Consider the following 20,268-nt stretch of genomic DNA (forward strand, 5'->3'; position numbering starts at 1 on the left):
ATGCGATACTCATAGATCACTTCATTTATATACGTGCTTAGCTTCCAAACCTAAGTAACGTTCAAGATCGTTTCTTTACACCATATGTGATGCTTAGCTCCATGACCTAAGTTCATTCATCTATCGTGTCACATGACGTAATTTTCCTTAGCCTCCTAGCCTAAGAACATACATCATGCATACATTATACTCAAGACGGGCAGTTCAATATGACAAGAAGAAAATCCATGTGATTCATTTCGTCTTGCTCAACAAGGAAGTTCAAAACTTCTTCCCTTTTCTTATAATGACTTTTATTTTGGGGAAATTCAAAAACAAAACTTCATTTTTAACGTCTTTCTTTCTCGGGAGAAAGTCGGTACCCCCCTCTCATGACAAAAATGACGGAAAATTTTTTCTTTTGCATTTTTTGCTTGTGTCAGTGCACACACTCACTCAAGACACACACAATCACAAGTCATACACATGTCATGTCATGTCAAGTCAAACTTGGTCAAGTCAAACTTGGTCAAGTCAAACTTGGTCAAGTCAAACTTGGTCAAGTCAAACTTGGTCAAGTCAGTTGGTCGAGTCAATCACTATATATACGAGTCCCTTGGAAAATTTTATTTTGCAGGTCTCATCTATAGCCCACGTCCGGGGACAAGCGGACCATTTACAGCCCACGTCCGGGGACAAGCGGACCATCTACAGCCCACGTCCGGGGACAAGAGGACCATCTACAGCCCACGTCCGGGGACAAGTGAACCAACTACAGCCCACGTTCAGGGACAATTGAACCACCATCATTTCATGACGCAAGGTTCTGGATACGCAGAGACTTGCAATCTCATCATTTTTCGACTTTCCTCAAGCATGGAAAGTATTATCCGGTGGATTTTTCTTCAAGTATAGAAAACCGTCAAATCGGCTTTCCTCAAGCATGGAAGGCATTATCGGTGGAATTCTTCAAGCATAGAATGACACCATATTCATCAGTCGGCTTTCCTCAGGCTTGGAAAGCATTATCGGTGGATTTTTCTTCAAGTATAGAAAACCGCCAAGTCGGCTTTCCTCAAGATTGGAAAGCGTTATCGGTGGATTTTTCTTCAAGTATAGAAAACCGCCAAGTCGGCTTTCCTCAAGCATGGAAAGCATCATCGGTGGATTTCTTCAAGCATAGAATGACACCAAATTCATACGCCGACTTTCCTCAAGCATGGAAAGTATTATCCGGTAGGTTTCTTCAGGTTTAGAAAACTACCAAACTCCTCAGTCGGCTTTCCTCAGGCATGGAAAACGTTTCAACAGACGTCATCCGGTGGATTCCTTCAAGCATAGGAAGCTACCAAGCTCATTTGCCACCAATACACTGGTGTCAGATAAGCATTCTATCCCTTTACTCTTTTATCTGTAGAACTAACATTTTTCTGCAGGTATCGGCGTATACAGAATGATTTAGGATCGCAGAACGTCTTAAATCATTCTCCGTCCCTATCGGCTACTTTGACTATCGTTTTCGAAACTAACGTTTCTACAAACTCAGTCAAAGTGGGGGCTTCTGTAGACACCTAAAAATGTCTCCCCAAAACCAAACCCGATGATGAACAACCTTTCACCACCACTATTGGCCGGGTTGAGTATTTAATCCCGAGAGTGCTTAAAAAATCGTATTTGATTAAATTCATATTTTTGAACAGTCCATGGATTAGTCTTGATGTTTGGTAAAAGCATAGTTTTAATTTTAGCCCAAATCAACTCTACATTGTTTAATTTAATTTAATTGTTGTTTTATTATTATTTCCTTGAAGTTACTAACTCGTTTATTATTTTGTAGTTGCAAACAAACATAATCAAAGTAAGAATTATGTTCCTTTTATTTCTATTATTTTTCTAACGATTTTTATATTGTTGGAATTATTGTTAAATTGCTTCCAATATTAATGTTTATTCTATTATTATTTTCATGATCACCATTTTGCATGTTAAAGGGAATATGTAATTGAAAATCACGCCTAATAAAATAATTTGGACAACCGGTTTAGGTTCCTTTTTAATCTTGTTAATTAATTCAAGTGATCACAAATATTTTAGAATTATATGTTGCATTAATATTTAACCAATTTTGCTTAATAATAGTTTGGAGCGAGTTGAATATTTTATTTGTATGCCTTTGAGATCGCAGGAATCACTTTTCACTTTAAGAATCGAGTAGAGGCCAATACGGGCGAATGTGACTCCCTGACTCACTTCGTACCATCATCCCGATCCTCCTTTCGTGGTTCCGAACCATATGGAGTTAGTAATCTCATGGATTATGAATGGGGTGTAACCTTCACGGGTCAATCGTTGTTGCCTTCATTGTCCCTTTATCGTAGTTGCATTTTATGATCTGTGAACGGTTTACAAGTTCCTTAAAAACTTGTTGGCGACTCCCTACTTTATTTGTCCCTAATCGTTGTCCCTAATCGTAATGTCAATTCCCACTTCCTATGAGTGCCAAGCATATTCACACATGCTTTTTACGTAGGCGCACTTCGAGCGACGCCTACACACGCTATCAGGTCCAGCTCTAACTTGGTTCATTAATTTAGATAATGGGACAATTCGATCTTTTGCAGGAATGGTGAACCTATTCAAGATCCAGTTTGCTAGTAGTAGAAAAATCGAGAAGCAGTCCTCAGATCTGTACCGTGTTGTGCAGAGACATGGTGAATCCTTGAGAGACTATCTAAATAGGTTCAACAGGGAGAAGATTGGGATACACAAGTGTGATGCTCCTACAACAATCGAAGCATTCAGAAGAGGGCTGCTAGACCATAGTGAGCTCTACAAGGAGTTGACCAAATACCCCTGTACAACCTTTGAAGATGTGCAAGCCAAAGCTATGGCTCAAGTCAGATTCAAAGAGGATACCTATGCACGAAAGACTCCTGAGCCAGATCGCCAATCAAGAAGGAAAAACAACTTTCCCAGAAGAGATCACCGATTTAAGCCATATCAACGTTCCCGCTTTGATGAAGGATCAGTCAATGCTGTTGAAGAAGAATTCTCCGACTGGAGGGAAGATCCTGAACTCCCACCTAAATTACATGAGTATTGCTTCAATTTTAACCCTGCAGGAGTAATCAGGACCCTGAATAAGATGGGGGATACTGTGCAATGGCCCAGAAAGAATGATAAGCCTGGAGAGAAGAAAGATTTGTCCAGGTGGTGCGATTTCCATTCAGATATTGGTCACACAACCGATGAATGTGTTGCGCTCAGAAAGGAAGTTGCTTACCTACTGAAGAAAGGTTATCTCAAAGAACTCATGTCAGACAGATCTAAAGCTCCAGGGAAAGAAAGAGAATTAAAGCAAGGAGGTCCTCCACCTCCGCCCCCAATTGTCAAAACCATCTGTTTTATATCAGGAGGATCAGAAGTGTGCGGCTTAACATACTCAGCAGCAAAGCGATACACAAAAGAGAGCAATAAGGATAAACCAGATAGAAGGGAAAAATCCAAAATAGACATTCCCATTATGTTTGAAGAAAGCGACGCAGTAGAAGGCCATCATGACGGCTTAGTAATTTCACTCCCAGTTGGAAATTGCATGATCAAGCGAATCCTTATTGACAACGGAAGCTCTGCAAACATCATCATGCTCGATACTCTGAAACATATGAACATAGACGAAAAGAACATCATCAATAAGTCAACAATGCTAGTAGGATTCAGTAGAGAAACCAAGAAGACAAGTGGGGAGATCACATTAGCTACCTATGCGAAAGGAGTCAACCTACAAGTCAAGTTCCTAGTGATCGACACTCTATCCTCATACAATATGATTTTAGGCAGACCCTGGATACATGAGATGGAGGCCATCCCCTCTACATACCACCAAGTCATTAAGTTCCTTACCAAATGGGGTATTCAAGAGATCAGAGGAGACCCTAAAGAGGCCAAAGAATGTTACAAGATTGCATTAAAAGCAACATCAGCAGAAAAGAGTTCAGCATAGCAATTAGAGGGTCAACTGCGCCAAGAGAAGTTGAGCATAGCAGAAAAGCAAGAAGCCATAGAAGTCCAGTTGAACCCCAAGCACCAGATCAAAAGGTCAAGGTAGGGTCAGAATTGAAGCCGGATCTCCAACAACAAATATATGCCTTCTTAGAAGAAGAAAAAGATGCATTCGCCTGGACTCATGAAGACATGAAAAGTATCTCTCCAGATGTAATTACTCACAAGCTGAACGTGGACCCAATGCATACACCAGTAAAGCAGAAGAGAAGGAAATTTGCGCCAGAAAGGAACAAGATTATCAACGAAGAAATCCAAAACCTATTGAAGACTGGAAAGATCAGAGAGGTAAAATACCTAGAATGGCTCGCTAATATAGTGGTAGTCAAGAAGAAGAACGGAAAATGGCGAATCTGCATAGACTTCACATATATCAATAAGGCATGCCCAAAAGATCCGTTCCCCCTACCTCATATTGATGCAATGGTAGATGCCACATCAGGACACGAGCTGCTATCCTTCATGGATGCGTACAGTGGTTATAATCAAATCCTCATGCACAAGGATGACCAAGAGAAGACCGCCTTTATCACTAGTCAAGGAATATATTGCTACAAAGTAATGCCTTTCGGATTGAAGAATGCAGGAGTGACATATCAAAGGCTGGTGAACAAGATGTTTGAAAAACAAATTGGGAACACAATAGAAGTCTATATAGACGACATGGTGGTTAAATCTAAGAAGGCAAAAGAGCACGTCATAGACCTTAAAGAAGCATTTTCCATCCTGAAGCAGTACGGTATGAAGTTGAACCCCACAAAATGCACATTTGGAGTACAGTCAGGAAAGTTCTTAGGATACATGGTTACACAAAGAGGAATAGAAGCCAGCCCAGAACAAGTCAAAGCCATTCTAGATCTGGAATGACCAAAATCAAAGAAGGATGTACAGAGCCTAACAGGGAAAATTGCAGCACTGAACATGTTAATTTCAAAATCTTCAGACAAGAACAGAGCCTTTTACGAGGTACTGAAGAAAAACAAGGAATTCAAGTGGGAGAAGGAACACGAAGAAGCATTTCTGAAGTTAAAAGAGTACTTGGCCAACCCGTTGATTCTCTCTAAACCTAAAGAAAGGGAGCCCCTCCAATTGTACCTCGCAGTGTCTGAAGGGACGATCAGCGCGGTCCTTACAAGAGAAGAAGGCAAGGAACAATTCCCAATCTACTGCGTAAGCAAGACCCTACTCAGCGCGGAAACAAGATACACATCCTTAGAGAAAATTATTTTGGCCCTAGTTACTGCCTCAATAAAGCTACGCCCATACTTTGAAAGCCATTCCATACGTGTTCGCACCAACTACCCCATCAAAGCCATCATGAGAAAGCCAGAAATGTCAGGAAGGATGGAGAAATGGGCCTTACATTTGAGCAAGTACGATATACAATACGAGCTTAGAACTGCAATCAAATCACAAGCTTTGGCAGACTTTGTAGCAGACTTCAGTCCAACCCTTGAGAAAGAAGCACAAAAAGAAGTGTTGGAATTACAGGAGCCAAAGGCTACACAGAAGTGGATACTCCATACAGATGGCGCAGCGAACATACGCGGTGTAGGCTTAGGAATAGTACTGACTTCACCCCAAGGAGACAAGGCAATAAGATGCAACTTCAAAGCCACCAATAATAAAGCTTAATACAAAGCATTGATCACAAGGTTGACCGTTGCAAGGGATATGAAGATATAACTTCTAGAGGTAATTTCAGACTCCCTACTCATGGTAAATCAAATCAACGGAGAATATGCAGCAAAAGATACCAGGATGATAGCTTACCTAGAAGTCACAAAGAAACTCATTAAGGAATTCAAGATAGACCAGGTATCTAGGAATCTGAACACTGAAGCAAACGCCCTGGCAAACTTGGGATCAAACATCAATCCAGAAGAATTTGGAGCTATCCCTCTAGTGCACGTACTCTCTCCAGCCATAGAGAAAGACTCAACCATGAACGTCTGCGAAGTTCAAATAGGTTATACAGGGAAAAAAGGCGACAGCTGGACAACACCACTAAAGGAATACCTTCTGGACAAAACAGTACCAACAGGAAAAGTAGCTGCTCAAGCATTCGCCCTGAAGGCCTCCATGTATTGCTTGATCAACAACGTACTCTTCAAGAAATCTGCAGAAGGTCCCTTTTTACGATGTTTAGAGAAAGAAGAAGCACAACAAGTCTTATAGTCCCTACATAACGGGGAATGAGGAAACCATTCAGGAGGAAGAAATCTAGCCAACAGAGCACTCAAAATGGGATACTATTGGCCTAACATGAGAAAGGATGCTGCGGAGTTCGCCAAGAAATGTTTAGCATGCCAAAGACACGCACCTTTGACACACAAACCATTAGAGGAGCTACATCCAACACTGACGCCTTGGCCATTTATGAAGTGGGGAAAGGATATAGTGAAGCTACCCCTGTCATCAGGACAAAGAGTATACTTCTTAGCAATGACATACTACTTTTCAAAATGGATCGAAGCGGAAGCGTACAAGGAAATCAAAGACAAACATGTCATCTCATTTATAAAAAGAAACATCCTGAGTGGATTCGGAGTACCAGCAGAAATCATTACAGATAATGGATCTCAGTTCATCAGCAATAAGACCACGAAGTTCTACAAGGAATGGAACATTTCTCTTATCACATCTACGCCTAGATACCCACAAGTAACGGACAGGTGGAATCGAGTAACAAGGTCCTTATAGGCAACATGAAGAAAAGATTAAAAGGAGCAAAAGGGAAATGGGCAAATGAATTGCCCAACATATTATAGGCAGACAGAACAACTCCAAAGGGCGCTACATGCCACACTCCATTCTCATTAGTGTACAGGTGTGAAGCAGTAATCCCAACAGAAGTAGAAGTCCCCACAGCAAGGTACGGGTTAATGACAGAAGAAAGGAACCAAGCAAAACTAATTCACAACCTGGACACAGTGGAGGAACTAAGAGAAGATGCAAAAATGAGAATGACAGCATATCAACAAGAAGTAGCAAGGTCCTTCAACAAGAACGTCAGGGCAAGAGTCTTTAAGTTGGGAGATTGGGTTCTCAGAAAGGTGTATGAAAATACCAGAGAGGTAAGTGCAGGGAAGTTAGCACCCAACTGGGAAGGACCCTATGAGATCATCAAGGTAGTAGGTAGTGGAGCCTACATACTCAGAAATACGGAAGGAAAAGAGGTACAGAGAAGCTGGAACGCATCACATTTAAAGCTCTATCATTTCTGAAGAGCAAAGGTATGTAGTCATCATTTCGATTTCGTTTCTTTTTACTACAGAAAAAAAAAACAGAACACAAGCAAAAAAAAAAAAGAAGAAAAAAAAAGAAAAAAATCTCCAACAGTCGAAATCAGCATGAAAGGTACTCCTCTTTACTTACACCTTGTCAATTCAATTTATTTTCACTACGAGTATTGACTTTGGCATCGGAGGGCCGTTGGGGAAACCCACGGCCACCTCTTGACAGGGTAAAGTCGTATCCCTAATCAAAAGTAATTACCTAAGTCCTCTAACTAAATTAGATAGGGAAGTAGGGTCGAACTCCACAGGGAAACAAGTCTTTCTACTCCTAATTAATTATTATAATCTAAATAATCTAAGTAACCAATATTATTATGAATAAATTCTATACTACGAAGAATAATGTTTTAAGAAATAAAGTAGGGGAAAATCAAATATTAAAAGACCTAGGGCATAGGTTCACTAATAAACAATATTCCAGGGCAAATCATAATAAACAATCTTCAAGCACTAATTAATCAGATTATAAAGGGATTTCGCTACGTATTATAATCATAGAGTTAATTTACCGGTATTAAATCTCATCTGTTGAATCTCGACTTAACCATTTATAAATTAGTCCGCCTATTGAAACTAAGCCTAAACATCAATTCTCATCTGTCGAATCTCGAATTAATATTGCTAAACTCATACAATTAAATCTGGCCAAACCTAATTGCATAGCATTAAATCAATCAATAGGAAATTAACCAAGCATTGATAATTAACAATCATAAAATTACCCCTTCTTATCATTTACTAGATCCCCATAAACCCTAGAAATAAAACTACTCTAGCATCATCATAACTAAACTAATCAAATAAATAACGCAAAGCATAATCAGAGAAGTAAGTAAAATAGCTGAAATTAAAAGAGAAGAAATTGTTACCAAAAGAAATCTGGATTAATGAAAGTAATTAAGAACAAAAGTTGAGAGAGAATTTAAGAGAGAGAAATATCCTAAGTAGAGAGAGAAAATCTAAAGAAGAAGGTAATCCAAAATTACATACATAATTCGTATTTAACATTCCTCAAAACAAAAAATTAAAACTAATCTAATCAGCTCTGAGAAAAAACGCGCCCGATCGGGCCCGCCTTTTTGCCTTGCCCGCTGCTGGTGTGCCGCTCCCGATCGAGCTTACGCTCACCCGATCGTGCGCGCCTCTTCCTTGAGAGTTCTTATGCGCGCAGCCGCTCGATCGGGCGTATGCTTGCCCGATCGGGCCCGGTCTTCTTCTTCGAGGCTTGGATTTCGATTGGGCTCAATTCCTCGGCCCAATCTAAGTTTCCTCATCGGGTCTTGATTAATCGATCCAATAGCCCGGTATCTCATACCGAGCCCTTAATCACCGGCTCTCACCGATCCTGGGCTTCAAGAGTGGTCGTGTCCTTCTAGCTTCCATAGTTGATCCATGAAGACCCGGGAAAATGCTCCAAAAGTGCAATTTCCTGTAAAATACAACTAAAACTACGAAAACACTAGAAAACACAAATTAGTAATAAAAGTGGCCCTAAAGAGCCAAAAACACTACTAATTATGACCACGGGACGGGGGTAAAACACTATATAAATTGGACATATCAAACTCCCCCAAGCCAAACCTTTGCTTGTCCCTAAGCAAAGAGCTCATCAATGAACATATAAAACATCCCTCATCCCAATAAACAAAATCAAGCACAAACGACTCAAGATAAATCAAATGAACATGCTTCAATGTTAATCAATCTCATACACCTAATTATCATTCATCTCCAACAATTCTCATTTATGTGCCTAAGCAAAGAGCTCATCAAATGAGCATATAGAATTCAAGACTAGTGCTCACACACTCAACTCTCATTTATGTGGCGAGTAAAAGATGTACTCGATCGCTCTCCAACCAACCCCTTTATTTGTGAACAATGCCCACCCATCTCATACTCTCGTGTGTTTAAAACAATGAACGCTCAGCCTACTAGTCGACTCGAAATATGTCAAGTCATAACTTGCATTGATAAACAACACTTTCACATTCATACAACTCTATGCACAAAGGTCGGAAGGTCTTTAAAGCTTGTAATGTAAGGCTAGGGTAAAGGGTAGGAAAAATTTGGGAACAAGTGAGAGAAAAGCTATGCTTAAGGGAGCAAATCCTAGTAAAAACCCATGATCAAAATAAATAATGATCAACATCTCCTACATAACCAACTCTAACATCAACCAAATATACTCCAATCAATATAAATAATCCCAACTCTTACAATATCACTCATAAGATATAATAATGAAGAAGTGGAGTGAATAAACAAACTTTATTTCCAAACTTGAATTTTTTTATTGAAGCTCAATTTTTCTCTTCTTTTGATCAACCTCCAACTAGAACATTTGAACATTGAACAATTTTTTTCTTTTTACTTTTTTTTCTATTGAAGTTCACTAATTTTTTTCTTTTTCTTGAACTTCTCTATTTTTTTTCATAACATCATACTTTATTTTTTCAAGAAAATATACCTTTCAAACTCATCAAAAATAAACATGATAAAAAACAAAATAACTTCTCAAAACCCACCCAAATTGTGCAAATAATAAGCACACTACAAACTCCCTCACCTCACTCACTAATAGCTCCCCCAAGCCAAGCTTGGGACTAGTAACCAATGGGGTAAAATAGGCTTGTAATGTGGCTAATAAACAACAAAAAGTCAAGGCAACAACATGGGTAGCAAGAAGGGAACAAATGTATCTAAAATCATCTGGAGGTTACCTAAAAGAACAAATGCCTTCGTCCTCCTCAATGTGCATAATAATGAATCATATAAACATTACTCAAAGTTAAAAACCAATACTCAAAGTCATTGACATACCAGGAACTAACACACATTCCTTACCAAATCAACTAGTCAAGCACTATATTCACAAGTAGTTGGGAAAAATTGACGCATGTTAAGGTTTCAAGGCAATTAAACATCAAATCATGATCAACAACTAATCCTCAATATTTATCATCAATAACCAAGAATCAAAACAATTTCGAAAATTTTTCATCAAGGGGCACATGGAAGCATGATTCATAATTCATTGGAATAAAACTAACTTAAGAAAGAAATAAAATATATACTAAGAAAAATAAAAATAAAAAGATAAGAGAGAGAGTGAAAGATGTACCATACGAACACGAGAACCTCCCCCCCAAGCTAAATCAGACAATGTCCTCATTGTCTTAAAGGGAAGCTAGTAGTCAAGGTGACTACTCTTCATCATCACCACATCAATGTCACCAAAGCCTCGAGGATTGCAATGCATCTCTTTGGAACAAAATTGGGCAAGAAAAAAACAAAGTGTTAGTGGGAAAAAGTTCAAATTTGAGTCAGGTGCACTATTCTGATCATAACTTTTGATATATAAATTATAATACAGTCATTCTAATTGCATTGAAAACTAGACTGGAAGGGCTTTCTAATGACAGGACACACGCAAGAATCGAATAAGAAACGCAAAAGTTATGGCCTATTGAAGTTGAAAAAGTTTGCTGACGCTACGCGCACCCGATCGGGCGAGCTCTGCCCGATCGAATACGAGTGCAGTTCCAAAAAAAAAACTCCCACAAGCATTAGTTACACTCTCCTTACCTCTCTAAAAGTAAAAAATAAATAAATAAAATAAAACACACACATAAAAATACGAGAAGAAAAAAAAAACTAAACTATAAAGCAAAAAAAAGTACGGGTTGCCTCCCGCAAAGCGCTAGTTTATCAAGGTCCCGCTCGATTATACTCCTTCTCTCAATCGGAAGAATTCAATGCCTTAAGTAACTTATCAAACGCTCCTGCAAACATTTCATTAAACACTATATAGGGCTTAATTGCAAGCACATTAATCCCTACAAAGAAAAGGTTAGGAGCACATAAAGAGAACTCAAGGTAGAAGGAAAAATCAAAAGAGGGAGATGAAAATACACCACAACCTTCTACTTCCTCCGTTAAAAATTTAGAATTAATAGAACAAACATGGAGGTAGTCATTGTCTTTATCATCCAATAATGACTTTAAAATTTTACCCTCACAAATAACCTCATCATCAACAAAGGAATTATCAACCACCGTGTTGTTTTAAAGAATACTACAAGAAGGAGGGGTTGAATTGTAGTATGAGAATTTAGCCAAACTTTTTGCGGAATTAAAATTAAGTTAGCTAAAGGAACTGAAAGATTAACTAAAGGAACTATAGAATGCAAGAGAGGTTTTACGTGGAAAACTCCTTGGCCCTAACAAGGAGAAAAACCACGACCACTTGGGATTTTGGGAAAAGAATCTTCATTATAATAGGGCAAATGATCCTATTACAAGCTAAAGACTCAAACTTAAATTCCTCTACGAACTTGAGACCCTGAGGAACAAGTCACCCAACTTGTTACTCTTCTCTTCTCTTTCTCTCTTCTCACTTCTCAGTTCTCTCTTCTCTTTCTCTTCTCTTTCTCACTTCTCTTTCTCATACACAAACGTTCACTCGAACTTCCCCATTCCCTACATTACAACTTGAAAGATAAACAAACTATAGTATTAGAACATTAAGAGCACTCTAATGAACTTGTGTGGAATTGACACTTGACTGGATTTGAAGCTTGAAAACTTATGTGAGCAAGGGTGAGTTTTTCCATCAGATTTCAAAGACTATTTATAGAGCAATAAACATATTGGAAAAACCTCTTTGTGCAGCAAATCCGTCATGCCACTACTCATACCCACTAAGAAGATCATGTCCCTTGAATTAAGGAACCATGAACTCCTCAATGTGCAAAACCATGACTGAAGAAGAACATGGGAGAGTAGGCCGCAAGTTTTGGAAAATATGGTGATTTTATTTTTCCAAAAGACATTTTCAAAAATAAGAAAATAAAATAAAATCTTTTTGCATAAGATATTTTCGAAATTCAGAATAAAATAAAATCCCTTTCAAAAGGATAAACGTTTTTAGAAAGCAACAGTTTTCCTAAAAACTAGCATGCACATATTTTATCTTTTAGACCAATTCCACACAGATTTTTTGAGTGCAAATTAATATCTTATACTTACATAAATCCTAGAATATAAAATATATTTTAGTCTTCATGTCTTTGTTGAAGCTTCTACTCCGAGGCTTCCTATTCTTTGGAAGTAACTTCTCTTCTCTGATGAGGCTTCTTCTCTGAAGCTTCTGTTCCCTGAGGGAACCTTCTCTTCTCCAGTCTTCATTTCAAAAGCGCCAGTTCATGTGAGGGAACTCTTCTATATGGATAGCTCTGCTTCTAGCCTTCTTGTTCCTCATGGTATTTTTACGAGACACTTAATTCTCCTGGTCTTTGTAACTGAGTACACACTTAGACAATCAAGCACTTATTAGTTTGTAAGTAAGTGAGATTGTGTCATCATCAAAATCATTAAGTCCAACACACCGTTTCTACAACTAATTATTTTCTGATCACAAATTCATCAACCAATGATTTTTCAACCACAAATTCTATAACGGGTTCTTCATCCTCAATAACATTTGTATTATTATAGTGTCCGTAAAATTTTTCATCAAGAGCCTTCCAATAACTTTCATTAGCAACTAATCATTTCCGAATATGATCATATGTATATGGAAAGACTCTAAAATCATCCAGAGCACGCACAAAAAACTCACTATAAGGGCATTCAGGATTTTCATGATAAAAACGTTGATAACTACAGTAGTTAGGTGCTGCATAAAAATTATATAATTCTTGTAGTGACATATGAATGGATATTTTCAACTTATAAAAAAAATAAAATTAAAAAATTAAAAAAAATAAATTAAAAATAATATAGACTCTAATAATAATTAGAAATAAAAATAAAACCGTTTCCCCGGCAACGGCGCCAAATTTTGACAGGGTAAAGTCGTATCCCCTAATCAAAAGTAACTATCTAAGTCCTCTAACTAAAGTAGATAGGGAAGTAGGGTCGAACTCCACAGGGAAACAAGTCTTTCTACTCCTAATTAATTATTATAATCTAAATTATCTAAGTAACCAATATTATTATGAATAAGTTCTATACTACGAAGAATAAGGTCGAAAGAAATAAAGTAGGGGAAAATCAAATATTAAAAGACCTAGGGCATAGGTTCACTAATAAACAAATTCCAGGGTAAATCATAATAAGCAATCACCAAGCATTGATTAATCATATTATAACGGGCTTTTGCTACGTATTATAATCACAGAGTTAATTTACCGGTATTAAATCTCATCTGTCGAATCTCGACTTAACCATTTATAAATTAGTCCGCCTATTGAAACTAAGCCTAAACATCAATTCTCATTTGTCGAATCTCGAATTAATATTGCTAAACTCATACAATTAAATATTGCCAAACCTAATTGCATAGCATTAAATCAATCAATAGGAAATTAACCAAGCATTGATAATTAACAATCACAAAATTACCCCTTCATATCATTTACTAGATCCCCATAAACCCTAGAAATAAAACTACTCAAGCATCATTATAACTAAACTAATCAAATAAATAATGCAAAGCATAATCAAACAAGTAAGTAAAATAGCTGAAATTAAAAGAGAAGAAATTGTTACCAAAAGAAATCTGGATTAATGAAAGTAATTAAGAACAAAAGTTGAGAGAGAATTTAAGAGAGAGTAATATCCTAAGTAGAGAGAGAAAATCTAAAGAAGAAGGTAATCCAAAATTGACTCATGTTAAGGTATCCAAACAATTAAACTTCAAATCATGATCAACAAATTCACAAAGCTCATTATAATATACCAAGAATCAAAACAATATTTTCTAAGTGTGGGACACAGGGAAGCATGAATTACAATTCATTGGCACGTATTTTTGAATTTTTTTTTTGTTTTTCTAATTTTTTTGTATTTTTTTCAAAAAGGAAAGCAATAAAAACTACACTAGGAAAGCAATGAATAGAGAAGAGAGAAAGAGAGTTACCATATATACAAGAAATCTCCGCCCAAGCCAAATCAAGCAATGCCCTCATTGACTTGAGAGGGTAGCTAGGAGAAGCTACTCCTCATCGTCATCCATCCTCTCATATCCTCCTCCATAGCTCGAGCCGGCACCACCCTGGCTCGGTCCAGCACCACCATAACCCGAACCACCTGCAAAGTAGTTAGGGTTCACATTTCCCCCCATACCCCCAAAAGGAGCGTCACCCCCATATCCATGGACTGAAGAGTAGTCCACATAAGTACCAAATGCACCGGGGTGAGAATACCATCCTTGGGGGTATTGGAACAAGTCGGGAACTAATGCCTTTGGGGGAATAGCCCCTCGGCGTGCATAGTCATCGTACATGGGGTAAAGACCCCTCCCGAGGTTCCTCTCAATGTGTCCTACCCGACTATCCAAGGTGCTTAACCTAGAATCTAGGTTTTGCATCATACCCTCAACTCTCCCTTGCCCCATCTCTATACGGTCCAATTAACTCCTAAAAGCCGAAAAGTCATAAGGGGCATTGGGGTCGACGTTATAGTCGACCGAGGAAGTGGGTACGCCATAGGTGAAGGGTGGAGGTGGTGGGTAGTGTTGTGAATGGTGTGGGGGTGAATGGTCTTGGGGAGATTTGTGGGGTTGTGGTGAAGGGTGAGGTGCTTGAACCTCACCTTGACTGTTAATCTCAAATGTATAGGAAGGCTTCCCCTTCTCAAATTTGGTCAAGGCGGGTTGGGTAAGGTGAAGGCTTGGTCCCTCCTACCCGATTGTCGGTGGACTATCCACCAAGTGTCACCCCTCACGGGTTGCACCCAGTTTAGACTCCCTAAATAGGCCAGGTCCATGAGGTTTGAGCCTACAACTTTTCTATGCCCATCCGGGTTCCAACCTAGGTGTTTTTTTTGCAATATGGGTCACTAACCCCCTATAGACACCTAAAAATGTCTCGCCAAAACAAAATCCGTTGATGAACACCTTTCATCGCCATTATTGGTCGATTTGAGAATTTAATCTCTGGAGTGCTTAAATCCATGTTCTATCCAATATATTTCATGAACCAATCCAATTCTAGCTCATTTCCCTAAACCATAACCTATTTTCCACTTTTCGTGTCCACATCGCAAAACTGAGAGAAACTGATTTTATGGATATACAATTTTAATCCAATTATTATTTTGTTGGATAGGCCTTTAAATAATCTTTCCAACCATATATCGTAAGCCCAATTCCGAGCTATAACGAAAAAGATATGAGCAAAACACTAAACTCGGCCTAAAACCGACATCCTTCCACTAAAACGTCCATATATTAAAATCTATACATTATTTTGACTTGATTCGAATTGGGTTGGAATGTAGACTTGATAAGATTTCCAATGATATATTATAATCCTTATTCCGAGTTACGGATCAAAAGTTATGATTTTTTAAAAACGGGTAAAAAACTGAAATTACCGCGCAACAGCAAAAATGCCGCGACGCGGCAAAAGCTGACGTGTCACGGGGCTTATTCCCGTGACACAGTACCTATTTTTGTAATTCCACAATTTTCTCCCGTGTTACGGGATTTTTCACCGTGTCATGATGCAATTTCCCGTGTCACGGTGCCCATTCCGTGACATGGGGATATTCCGTATAATTTCCGCGTACTTTTTACACCGTGACACGGCATACTGCACTGTGCCACGGGGGACAATTCCGTGTCACGGAATTTCTTCCCGTGTCACGGTGCACATCCCGTGCCACGGGATTGCTCCGTGTTTTCTCCGCGTAATCCCTAAACGCGTTTTCACTTCCCGTAACCTAATTATTTCCCGCGTCACTCAGTTTTTCCCCGTGTCACGGGATCTTCCCCCGTCTGACGGTTCCTGTCACCGTGTCACGGTGCTCTTTGCCATGACACGATATTATTTTTTAGGGTTTTTATCTTTTTAGGGTTCCGCGTGTTCCCTCTGCTCATTTTCCCTATAAATAGGACCCCCCTTTCTGCAGTTCGGGGCACCAATAATCATTCTCTCTCACCTTACACCAAAAATCATTTTCTTCTCCCTCTTTAACCTGATTTCTAGCCTCCTTATTCTTCCATAATAATTCCCCTAAGCACTCCAAGGAGTTTATACTTAACCCGAGGTTCCGTCCTTAAACCAAGGCGTGAAAGGTACAAATAATTGAGGGTTTGGACCAAATCAAATCTACATTTATTTAATTTAATTTTCATTTGATTTAAATTTTTATTGAAGTTACTAACAGTTTATTCATGATGTAGAAATTTAAAGGAACGCGCGGAATGTGAGTAATTAATTAATTTAATTACTCTTATTTTATTTTGTTATTGCTAGTATCATGATTAGGTTATTTTATATTTGATTTGACTAACGCTATTATTGTTGAATTGCTTCCAATGTTAATGTTTATTCTATTATTTATGATCACAACATTGCATGTTAAAGGGAATATGTAATTGAAAATAACGCCTAATAAGATAATTTGGAAAACTGATTTAGGTTCCTTTTTAATCTTGTTATTTAATCAAGTGATCACAAATATTTTAGAATTATATGTTGCATTAATATTCAACCAATTTAGCATAATAATAGTTTGGAGTGAAATGAATATTTGTTTGTATGCCTTTGAGATCGCAGGAATCACTTTTCACTATAAGAATTGAGTATAGGCCAATACGGGCGAATATGACTCCATGACTCACTTTGTACCATCATCCCCGATCCTCCTTTCGTGGTTCTGAACCATATGGAGTTAGTAATATCATGGATTATGAATGGGGTGTAACCTTCACGGGTCAATCGTTGTTACCTTCGTTGTCCCTTTATTCGTGGTTGCCTGATATGTCCATTTTATATAGTGTTTTACCCCTGTCCCTTGGTCGTTATTAATAGTGTTTTTTGCTCTTTTGGGCCACTTTTGTTACTAATTTGTGTGTTTTAGTGTTTTCGTAGTTTTAGTTGTATTTTACAGGAAATTGCACTCTTGGAGCATTTTCCCGAGCTTTATGGATTAACTACGGAAGCGAGAAGGACACGACCACTTTTGAAGCCCAGGATCGGTGAGAGCCGGTGATTAAGGGCTCGGTAATTGGGATCTCGAGGCATTTGGACCAAGTATTCGAGACTCGAGAGGAAATCCGGATTGGGCCGAGAAATCTAGCCCAATCGAAGTCCAAGCCTCAAGAGGAGTAAAGACCCGATCGGGCAACCTCTAGCCCGATCGGGCGCGGCAAACCATAGTGTTGTGCATGCTAAGGCGCGCCCATTCGTGCGAGCATCTAGCACGATCGGGCGATGCTGCTTGGGAAGAACGCGAAGAAAAAGGCGTGCCCGATTGGGCGGCCCTTTGCCCGATCGGGCGCGCGTTTTTAGAAGACCTGATGATGTTTAGTTTTAATTCTTGTTTTAGAAAACGTTTAAATACGATTTTGTACGGAATTATTAGGAGACCTTCTTTCTTAGACTTTCTCTCTCTACTTAGGATCTTTTCTCTCTCTTAACTCTTCTCTCAACTCTTGTTCTTGATTATTTCCATTAATACAGATTAGTTTGGTAACGATTTCTCTACTCTTAATCTTATTTCCCTTCATCATGACTTATTTTGTTGCTTTGATTAGTTTAGATTTAATTATGTGTGAGTAGTTTTATTTCTAGGGTTCATGGGGATCCATAAATAATATGAAGGGATAATTTATTGTTGTTAATTATCAATGCTAGATTAAATTCCTATTGATTGATTTAATGCTCTATTACTAGATTTGCGCAGATCTTTTATGCACGAGTTTAACAATATTGATTCGAGATTGGACAGATGAGAATTGATGTTTAGGTCTAGTTTCAATAGGCAGATTAATTTATAAATGATTAAGTCGAGATTCGACAGATGAGATTTAATACCGGTAAATTAATTATGTGATTGTAATACGTAGTGAAAGCCCTTTACAATCTGGTTGATTGATGCATTGATGATTGAGTATTATTGATTATTAGTATTGCATGATAATTTCTTATTGAATTGTTTTAACGTTTTACAATTGCGGCTTGTAAAAGTATAGCAATATTAAATTGATGAATCGAGCAGATGTTAATTTGATATTAAAGGCTATTTTCAATAAGAACTTAGATCTAGTAAATTGCGAGAGCCTGTTAGATCTATGTTGATTAATAAATTGCGAGAGCCTGTTAATCGTGTTTTTTATGCAATGTCAATGATTGATTACTGTGTTTTACCCTGGAGTATTATTTATTGGTGAACCTATGCCCTAAATCCTTTTATTCATTGTTTTCTCCCTACTCTTAATCTTCGTAGTTTAGTTTCCTTTAATTACAATATATTGGTTACTTTATAATTTAGATTATAATAATTAATTAGGAGTAAAAAGACTTGTTTCCTTGTGGAGATCGACCCTACTTCCCTATCTACTGTAGTTAGAGGATTTAAGTATTTACTTTTGATTAGGGGATACGACTTTACCCTGTCATTGCCTTTTATGATCCGTGAATGGTTTACAAGTTCCTTAAAAACTTGTTGGCGGCTCCCTACTTTCCTTGTCCCTAATCGTATATGTCAATTCCTACTTCCTAAGAGTGCCAAGCATATTCACAACATGCTTTAACGTAGGCGCACTTCGAGCGACGCCTACAATTTGGCGACTCTACTGGGGAGGATTCTTGATTATTTATCGATTTGAGTGATCGGTATTTAATTAAGATGAGTGGATGAGACTTGAAAGATTCTTGAAAAATATTCCTTTGATTAATTTGGCATTTTTGCACATGCATAGACGTTTTAACGTCGCATTTAGGTATGTCTCGTAGGAAAAATTGAATAACTTGATTGCGTACGAAGGAAAACAGGGCACCAGTCAGATTTTCTGACTGCCATGCCACGGCAAAATCTGCCGTGTCACGGTACAGTGCACCGTCTAACGGTGTGCAGTATCGTGGCACGGGAATTTTTGGCGTGTCACGGCAGTCTTAAAATCAATCCGATGGCTTATTTTCTCTTCTCACAGTCAACTTCCTTCGAATTTTTCTGAAAAAACGTATGTGTTCTACATATGTCTTAGCCCCGGGGGATTTAATCTCTATCAACCAAAAAATGCTCATGGCAATAAGGGTTCATCCGAGTTATTAAATCCACCCAAACCATGGAGTCGAGTTCGATTTCATCACGAACTCGCGGAGCCGCCCGTTGGCATACACCCTCAAGGGAGGCTGCCTTGCTAACGCGTCCGAACTCTTAACCATGGTACCCTATTGACACCAAATAAACTTTACCATAGTCGAACATAGAACTTGACCTTAGGTTGCGAACTATTCTTTGCATCATTGTGCCTACGTGTTTTATGTTTGGTCGTTTTGATCCTAACCTTAACGATCTTTCTTTGTCTATGGTGGATTATTTTATGACTAACGATTGCCAATGGACCGTACTCACTTAGTAATTAGCAAAAAAAAAAGAAAAAAAAGGGAAGGGTTGCCGCGACACGGGAATGTCCACCGTGTTACGGCACAGTCCACCGTGGTGCGGTGGACCTGCAGCAATAAAAAAAAAAAAATCTGCCGCGCCACGGGAAACTCTACCGTGTCACGGCAAATTTTCACCGTGACACAGTGGAGTTCCAAAAAAAAAAAAAAAAACCACCGCGTCACGGCAGCTTGTCACGTGACACGGTACAGTTTTCCGTGTCACAGTGCCCTTGAAATAAGTCCAGTCAGCTTTTTTTAAGTCTTCCGTGTTAATTTGGTCCTCGTGTCAGTCATTTTGGTTATTGTTCACATGTCTAGCCATACGATCACACCACGAGTCTTATAACATCATTTAGTCACTCACGAGTCAAGTATAGTCCACACACTTTCTTTATGTTTCGACTTGAGCCGTGCACCAGGTCGTTTATGATCGTATATTAGGTTCATGCACCCTTTTTTTTCGTCATAATAAAAAAATGAGTGGAGTTTTCTCACCTGTTTTCAAATGTCTATTTTTTTCCTTC

The 20,268-nt window shown here is 38.5% G+C and overlaps 1 protein-coding gene across 1 annotated transcript; it reads left to right on the forward strand.

Annotated features, from left to right (window-relative positions):
• The first annotated feature begins 2,602 nt into the window (after nt 1-2,602).
• On the forward strand, nt 2,603-3,982 carry LOC110694586. Its single transcript, XM_021871752.1, has one exon. The coding sequence runs from the start codon at nt 2,603-2,605 to the stop codon at nt 3,980-3,982; it is 1,380 nt and encodes a 459-aa protein (XP_021727444.1).
• The last annotated feature ends 16,286 nt before the right edge of the window (nt 3,983-20,268 follow it).

This window comes from Chenopodium quinoa, unplaced genomic scaffold (assembly GCF_001683475.1).
Source record: "Chenopodium quinoa cultivar QQ74 unplaced genomic scaffold, ASM168347v1, whole genome shotgun sequence".
Classification (NCBI taxonomy): Eukaryota; Viridiplantae; Streptophyta; class Magnoliopsida; order Caryophyllales; family Amaranthaceae; genus Chenopodium; species Chenopodium quinoa.